At 35.1% G+C, this 9,476-nt stretch overlaps 1 protein-coding gene across 2 annotated transcripts; it reads right to left on the minus strand.

The window, feature by feature from the left end:
- Window positions 1–3,648: 3,648 nt before the first annotated feature.
- Window positions 3,649–8,629, minus strand: LOC140843757 (olfactory receptor 6C76). 2 transcript variants are annotated; one of them, XM_073214181.1, is made up of 2 exons: window positions 7,718–8,620; window positions 3,649–3,651 (listed from the first exon to the last, which is right to left on the minus strand). In XM_073214181.1, the coding sequence occupies exons 1-2, from the start codon at window positions 8,618–8,620 to the stop codon at window positions 3,649–3,651; spliced, it is 906 nt and encodes a 301-aa protein (XP_073070282.1). The 2 variants fall into 2 exon arrangements, with proteins under 2 accessions (XP_073070282.1, XP_073070283.1); XM_073214182.1 differs by lacking the exon at window positions 3,649–3,651 and having other exon boundaries at window positions 7,679–8,629.
- Window positions 8,630–9,476: the final 847 nt, after the last annotated feature.

Raw genomic sequence — 9,476 nt, forward strand, 5'->3', positions numbered from 1 at the left:
AAATTGGTTTCTTTCTTGGTTATTATGGTTCAAACATGATTGCTATAGTTAATAATACAGTGTATATACTTGGAATTTTCTGGGATAGCAGATCTTAAAAGATCTCAACACATATACACACATGTATTAACTTGTGAGGTGATGGATTTGTTAACTAACCAACCTTACTTTTTATTGTGTGATTATTTCACAATATATACATACACAAATCATGTTGCACCCTTAAAATTTATATGATGTAATTTCTCAATTCTGTGTTATTACTAAAGCTGAAGAAGAAAAGAATTGCCTTCTTCAAAGATGGACCTCAGTCATTACAAAGGCAATTCTATTTTCAGTTACTCTTAAAACTTTACTTTTTTAAAACTTATTCTTTACATTAATATGTGTAAAGTGTATAAAGTAATAATTTTTCAAAGGCTTTTCATTATGTATTGTCCAAATTATTTATTTCTAGGTGGGAAAATATTTATCAGTATCCTTTTTTTGATCAACCAAAGTCCATAGATTATATTAGTTTCACTCTTCATGTTGTACATTTTATGAGTTTTGACAAATATAATGAGACATATCTAACATTGTGGTATCATACAGAAAAATTTCCCTGGCCTAAAAATCCTTATGCTCCACCTCTCATTGCTTCCTCCCTCTCTACCCTAGCCCCAGGGAACCACTGATCTTCTTGTTATCTGCACAGAAATTTCCAGAATATCATAGTGTTGAGATCATATAGTATGTAGCCTTTTCAGATTGTGTTCTTTCACTTGCTAATATGCATTTAAGATTCCTCAATGTCTTCTTGTGTCTGGATACTTCATTTTTTGGTTCTCTTTAATATTTTATTGTCTAGATGTAGCACAGATTATTCATTCACTAACTGAAAGATGTCTTGTTGGCTGTACCTGTGAGGGTCAGCTGTTGCTTATAAACCAGGTAAAAATCTTCTGTTCAGTCAAATTATATATCACTTCATATTGACAACATAAAAAAAAACAATGAAGCTTAAGGTTCTAGAACACTGACGCCCTGAGTCATAGTGTGGAGAATTGTAGAACTTGACAGTAGAGATAAAGAAGCAGAAAGACACAGTGATAGAGCAAATATTTTTAAAATACTTCTGTGTTATAGAAGGAGTAGATCACTAATTATCAGGGAAATGCAAATTAACATCACAATGAGATATCACCTCACACCAGTTAGGATGGCCAACACTGAAAAGACTAGGAACAACAAATGTTGGTGAGGATACAGAAAAAGGGGAATCCTCCTACCCTGCTGGTGGGAATATAAATTAGTCCAACCATTGTGTAAAACAATATGGAGGTTCCTCAGAAAGCTAAAAGCAGAAATATCATTTGACCTGGGAATTCCACTCCTAGGAATTTACCCAAAGAAAGCAAGTTCTCAGATTCAAAGACATATGCACCCATATGTTTATCACAGCATTATTTACAATAGCCAAGATATGGAAGCAACCTAAGTGTCCATCAGTAGATGAATGGATAAAGAAGAGGTGGTACATATACACAATGGAATACTATTCAGCCATCAGAAAGAAACAAATCCTACCATTTGTAACAACATGGATGGAGCTAGAGTGTATAATCCTCAATGAAATAAGCCAGGCAGGCAGAGAAAGACAAGTTCCAAATGACTTCCCTCATTTGTGGAGTATAATGATGAAGCAAAACTGAAGGAATGAAACAGCAGCAGACTCACAGACTCCAAGAAGGGACTAGTGGTTACCAAAGGGGAGATGTTGGGGAGGGCGGTGAGGAGGGAGAGAGAAGGGTTTCAGGGGAATTATGATTAGTACAAATGGTGTGGGGGGGGTCATGGGGAAGACAGTGTAGTACAAAGGAGACAAGTAGTGACTCTGTGGCATCTTACTACACTGATGGACAGTGTCGTCAGTGAGGTATGGGGGGAACTCAATAATACGGGTGAATGTATAAACCACATTGTTTTTCATGTGAATCCTTCATAAAAGTGTTTATCAATGATAGCTTAATAAAAAATAAATAAAGAGAAAGAGTAGAAAGACTTTGAGAAGAAGGTACAAGTTTTTAAAAGCTGAACTGGATTATTTTAATATATTTTGCAACAACATATAGGAATAAAGTAAAGAATATAAATCAGATGTATGAAAAGTAATGCCATAAAGATGTTTTTCTTTAACATGATATGAAAAAAGAAATTACTCCAAATGTGGACAATGAAAACTTGAGGTAAATCAGATATGATGGTGAACAAATACTGGCAGCTGTCTTCCTTTTTAAACAAGTAATGAAACTCTCACCAAAGTAAAAAGTGTTAACATTTGAAGATAAAATAATGTAAAATAAACAAAGATGTCTGGAAAGACTGAAGGTGGTTATGAACTGGTGTGAAGAGAATCCATCTTCAATCAGAGAAAAATATAAATAAAAGTTTAGTAATAGGAAATATAAGAATTAATCAAATTGAAGGAGAAAAGGAGAAAAACCACACCATCATCTCAGTGGATAGATGTGAAGTAGTATAGCATATACTACTATCTCTCTCTCTCATCTATTCCTCTATCCATCCCTATCTGATATAAAATAATTTAATAAAGGAATTATATGGAAGTTGTATAGTTGTGGGTTGTTTTTTCACATACAGTCACAATCTAATTTTTACTCAAATTAATAGGCAACGTTTGCTAATTTACAGAAAATAAACTAACTGAATGGAGAGATAGAGGTAGGTCATTGTTCTCAGATCTGTTACTTGATTATTACTATTGTGAAATTTTTTTATCTTTGAAAATGCTATGTCCATAATTAATTTTTCCCAAAGCTAGTTAGTTTGTAGATAGATTCTTTAGTGGCTTTTGAACCAATATCACCAAGAAATCTCTTGTTCATTTAGTTGATCCTTATGCACTTAAGGAAGTTTAGAAATTTACTGAAATGTCAGTTTATTAGTATAAATGCTGTTTCTATGCCTAAAGAAATAAAAGCACTTATTTTTACCCTCTTCCCTTTGCCCTAATAGTTTCTTCTTCAGGAACCTATATTCACGAAACTATTTTATAGGTTATATATGAAAAAATATTTTTGTTGAGAAGACTTATATGCTGCAATAGATGGAGATGTGGAGAGAGATGGTTTTCTCTGGAACATGTGTGTGAGCACATATGAGAGTCTGACCAGGAGATCATTGTGTATCTAATTGATTCATATCTCTTTGTGTATGCCAGTCTCTCTTCAATCTACCTGTATGCCACACTTAAGGTTAACTATTACTACATAAGAAATTGAAAAACCTATTAGCTTCAAATAACAATGACTATTATCTTTCACAATTTGAGGTTGACCAATACAGACACCATAAAGGACACAATTACAGACATTTCAATTGTTACAAGGGTACTTAAGAGCTGTTACAAAATGTATTACAACAATTAAATTGCCCAGCTAGAGGAAATGGATTTTTCTGAAAATTATAAATTACCAAAATTTTCTCAAGAAGAAAAGTTGAATAGCCATATATCAATTCTATAATTTCATTCTAATAAACATTTTCTGCAAAATATTGTGATTTTTTTCAAACATTTAAGGAAGAAACATTACCAACCCTACACAGACCCTTTCAGAAAGTAGACTAGAATAGAAATTTCCTAACTCACTTTTTAAGGCTATGATTATATGAATGCACAACCAGAAAAGGACATTACAAGAAAACTATACACAAGTACCTCTCATAAATATAGAAATATTTTTGATAAAATATTAGCAAAAAAAAAAAAACGTCAGTATATAAAAAGACCAATAGGAATTACCCTAGAAATCAAGGTAAGTCTAGTATCCGAAGAGTGATCAGTGTGGGGCTACTGCTCGTGAGAAGATGGAGTAGAGGTACTTTTCTTTACTTTTCTTTATTTCTTCCACTAAGTCCCACTCCCAATAAAAATCCTTGGCACTATATATGCAACAAAACCAAGAAGTCTTGAAAGACGGAGAGAAGAAGGAGACTAGCCATGAAATTTGAGACCCAACGAGTCACAGTGGTGTGTTCTCAGGGTTTCCTTTTGTTTTCTACATCCCAGACGTGGAGCTTGGGAAGCCGACAACCTAACAACGCCACTGGGTACGGATAAAGATCAAGTCAAATCAAATCCTGCCTTTTGTAGACTAACAACCACGAAAGGAGCAGCCCAGAGGCAGACAATAACTTGTCAATTGCAGCCAAACATGCAGAAAATACTGTGGCCCTTTATCCTCACCCATACCAGTAGGGGAGACTGGGGAGACTAGACTGCCCTACACAGGAGGCTGTAATGAGGCTCCAGAATGCTTTCTGTGTGCTGGTATCAAAGAAGGTTGAGCAGAAAGCCAGGACTTCCACCCCCATTGTATGGCCACCACCAAACCTGATACCCTATGGTTGTCAGTAGACGTCCGCCTTCTTCTGGCAGTAACGAGGCACCCTTCCCTCTCCTCACTGGGCTGGTGTTAGAAGAGGAAGGCTTTGTGGAAGGTCAAGCATATCCCACTGTCCAGAGTTAGTGAGGCCCCTTTCCCCCACCTCCACAGTGTGTCAGCAGAGGCCATGTGGGAGAACGCTGACAGGCACTCTCTCCTCTCCCCCGCTGTGATATCAACAAAGGTCAGCGGGGACCTAGAAATACCACCCATGCCCAGGAGTGATGAGGATCCCCTCATTACCGACATGTCAACAGGAGCCAAGGAGGGGAGCCGGACTCCCCTCTGCCTCTGTCAGTCAGAAGGCTGAGTCTCTGCCTTCCCTAATGGACTGGTGTCAGAGGAAGCCAGCTGGAACAGAGTCTAAGCAAAATCCACACATTTACAATAACAAATATGTCCAGGTATCAATCAAAAATCACTCTTCAGTTTAACAGTTAATAAACCAAGATAGAGAGGTTATATAAATTTAATGCAAATCACTTAGGGATAGTTAATTATATCATAATCACACACACAAAAATATCCAAAATCATAGACACTGAGAAGTAACTCATGGGAGCCATAGGGGAGGTGGTGTGGATGAGTAGGATAAAAGGGCAAAAAAGTATCACTTATAATATAAGTTTGTCACAGGGATGGTAGTTCAGCATGGAGAATATAGGCAATGGTTCTGTAATATCTTTCTCTATTGACAGATAGTAACTGCAGTAGTTGGGGTTAGGATTTAATAATGTGTGCAACTGTTGAACCACTGTGCTATATACTTGAAACCAGTATAATATTGTCTATCAACTAGAGTTGAATAAAAAAGATATTCAATGTCAGAATTTAGCAGTATTGATTTAGTGCAATATAATGATGAAATACACTGAGCCTGGAGCATTTAGACCTCTCACATATGCTTTTAAGGAAGAGGACAATTCATTGTGTAACTTCATGTCTAGGTAAAAAGAGGAAAAAGCAACACAAGAAGAAAAACGATATTCATTATCTAAACCATCCTATTATCCTCAATTCCTTAGGATGCTGATGCAAAGAATGTGGCTCCCTGCATAAGACTTCTAGGCACTAGTAACCTTTCTTTACTGATGAAGTTTATATTGTGATTTAGGTATTTTACTCTCTTGTGATTATGATTGATAGAATCCTGGTCTGATCATATATGTCACTTGGACAAGGCAAAGGGGTGGCCCTTCACTATCATAAATTTACCAGGATGGTACCACTGTTAAAGAATATTGATATGCATGCTTTAGGTGGCCTTTATCTGCAAAGAGTCTCTGCATCTGCAGGTTTGCATGCTTTCCATACAAACAAATGGGCCAAATGAAGTTGACTGACATAAATCTGGGTAGTGTTTTCTTTATTCAAAAATTAAACTTGTTCACCATGTAAGAGCTTGTTCGTTATGCTTCAGAAGATTGGAGACTGACGAGAATTAGGCTTGGGGTGGATTAATGATTGTACATTGAGCATTGAGTCCCCTATACAGAATTTTATTGTTGTTAACAAACATTTGATCAATACATATGAGAGATGCCCTCTCAAAAAAAAAATTCATTTAAAAAAATTATTTCCCTCTCATTTTTTAAATAAATGGAGCTGCCAGCCTTCAGCTCTGTCAGTAAATAATGTGATGCAGGCAGATATATATGTCAATAAAACTATGATCACAATAAAAATAACAATAGATTACATTTTTAAGCACTCTTAGTATGACCAGCGAAGTCTCAAGATTGAACCAGAGCACGAATTTAGTGACCTAGTAACACAAGCACACTTAAACTAATCAATATGCTGTGGTGGAGAATCATGCAACTGATCCTTTTGGATTAAAGAGATGGTAAGTGATTAACATCCACAGACGGGTCAGTCATTTCTTTTAAACTGACACTTCTATTGGAGCTGGTGGCCAGGAGATTCTTCTCTTTGTTTTGTGAACTGAAAAGAGTGAATTGGATGCTGCAAAGAGCTGTTCTCTTTATCATGTGACAGAGCAGCTGCCTTAAGGGTGAAGGAGAGAAAATTTAAACACGTAAAGAAATTATATACAACCTGATAATTTTTTTCATCAGCGTTTTTGTTTAATAAGCAGTGACAACAATATAACTCCACATACTTTGATAGGTGAATCTTATCAAAACTAGACTGAGGCAATATATAAAAGACAGGTAATAATAATAATAATATTAGCTAGGATGTTCTATAATTATAGAGTTAAAAAACATAATCTGGGGTAAAGATCCCTATAGAACATCATTACCAAGCCAAATGATGCCAGTTCTTTAAATAATTGTTTTATAGAAGATAACTACATGCTACTGCCTTTAAATATTAACTCTGATAAGTTCTACACTCAGGAAATTGTTCCTAATGGCATAGATTGCTAATTAATTATTTTTATTTAAGCACTTATACAATAAATTGCTTTAAAGGAAAAATAAAACTACTAAAGGTTATTCTACCTCTTATTGCTTTGGTGTCAAATGACAAGATATAATTCCATTTTTTATTTCAGAATAAAATGAAATAAATTGTGAATTGAATTTCATAATATAAAAATTAATGTTCCCTTGGTTGACACTGTTTTATTCTTAATTTAGAGCTTATTTTTATATCAATTATCCTTGTATCCAATAAGTTTCCCCAAAGTATTTTTAAGTAAAAAAACTAAAGCAGAGGTTTATTATATATATAGTATTAATTAATTACATATATTAATTAATGGGGAATCTTTACCCCAGATTGTGGTTTTTAACTCTATAACTATAGAACATTTTAGCTAATATTATATAGATTCTAAATGTGTTTATATATTATAAAGTAATATATATGTATTAATTAAATACACATAAATAAATATGAGTATAAACACACATAGGTGCCACATATATACTTATGTGATCTATAGCTAGAAATGTACATTGCCATCTCCTTTTGCATAAATTAGACAGTGATAAATACCAGCACGATATATAATATAGGAAATCACTGTAGTCATTTCCTTGTGATATTCCAAAGTAAAATGCTACAGATCATTCCATAGTGATTTTGTGTTTAAATATATATACAGAGGATTTGTATGTAGGAACAATGATTTTAAAACAGCATAAACAATAATATTTCTGAAATGATAAAAGTAAGAAGAGAGAAGAAATAAAACAATTTATTCTTTATTGTTCTCTGGTAAAAATATTGGGGGTGGATTTTTTTATTTTAAACAGCAGTCACATCAATGCATTTGAGGAAAGTATCTTTCTCGCAACATCCTTAAGTGCTTGTTTCACCTGCTGGTTCCTTAAGGTATAAATAAATGGATTCAGCATAGGAGCGACAGAGGTATTGAGCATAGCTACCCCTTTTTTCAATGCAACCCCTTCCTTGGCTGATGTTTTCACGTACATGAAGATGCAGCTTCCGTAAGAGAGAGAGACAACAATCATGTGGGAGGAGCAGGTTGAGAAAGCCTTTTTTCTTTGTTGAGCTGAGGGGATTCTCAGAATTGTCCTGAGGATGTAAGAGTAGGAGAGAATTACTAAGGCCAATGTGGACATAAGCGTAAGCACAGCTAAAACAAAGCTCATGAGCTCCAGAGTACTGGTGTCTGTGCAAGAGATCTGCAGTAAAGGAGCAGAATCACAGGTGAAGTGGTCAATGGCATTGGAGTCACAGAAATCCAGCTGCAGCCCCATGGTCAGCGGAGGGAAGATCACCAAGAAGCCAGCCAGCCAAGAGCCGACTACAAGCTGGCAGCAGATCTTGTGACTCATGATGGTTGTGTAATGCAGAGGTTTGCAGATGGCCACATAGCGATCATAGGACATAGAGGCCAGAAGGAAAAATTCTGTTGAACCAAGGAAGATAAAGAAAAACACCTGAGCTACACAAGCATTGTAGGAAATAGATTTGTCTCCAGTTAGGATGCTGATCAAAAATCTAGGGTTACAGACAGAAGTAAATGAAATTTCTAATAAGGAGAAATTCCTGAGGAAGAAATACATGGGGGTCTTCAGGTGGGAATCCAGCAGGGTGAGAACAATGATAGTGAGATTTCCAGTAACACTCAGGACATATGTGAGAAATAAAAAGAGGAAAATCACAACCTGCACTTCTGGATTATTGGTCAGACCCAGGAGGATGAAATCTGTTACTGATGTTCTGTTCCTCATTTCTGGTGGTTGATTTTTGACAGACCTTCCTGTACTGGCAAAATGAAGACAGACAAGAATATATCACTTAGACAAGCATAAATATCTGCATCTACTTTTTCAAGTAATGATTGTATTTTCACAGGAAAACAATTGGAACACTAAAAAAAAAGTCCTTCTGTGTATATTCTCCCCACTTACCCCAATTTTTTAATTCCTCTTATAGGTGTATCTTTTGTATTTAATGTTAATCTTATTTCTTTGAATACTGTCCTCCATTTCCTTGCTACATGTTTACTCTGCTTCCATTTCTTACAGTTGCTGCATGGGAAGTTTGTTGATTGAATATGAGTTCTCATGCTTGTTTGCTAAAATACAGAGGACATTATGCTTTTCTCGTGTAATCTTTCCCAGGTGTAAAATTCCTATTGATGATAGAAATCAGTGATCAACCGAACCCTAATTAACTTTTTCTCATGAAAATTCTAATTGTTTGTTTCGGTATGTAGCAATTACTACCCCTATTAGTTTACTTATTGCCAGTTGTTACAAAAAAGAAAGGAGAGACTGAGTCACTCGAACATTGTATTATGAGTTTTTATTTATACTAATCAATGGCTTAAAGAAATAGTATCCATGTATGTTCAATCTACTACACATTGTATTACAGAAGTTAATGGAGTCCACGAACCCCCATCTTCAGTCTTTTTTTTTTAAAGATATATTTCTGGAAAAATTAAATTAACTTAGTGATTTTCAGTTTAGTGTTTCAAAATTCTTAATAAAATGGTCTTTAAAACTCCAGTTGAGCATCACCCTGTCTGTTTAGAAAATATGTTCAGATTCACAAATTCTCATATGTAATTTAGATATGTAA

The sequence above is a fragment of the Manis javanica genome, chromosome 10, assembly GCF_040802235.1.
Source record: "Manis javanica isolate MJ-LG chromosome 10, MJ_LKY, whole genome shotgun sequence".
Classification (NCBI taxonomy): Eukaryota; Metazoa; Chordata; class Mammalia; order Pholidota; family Manidae; genus Manis; species Manis javanica.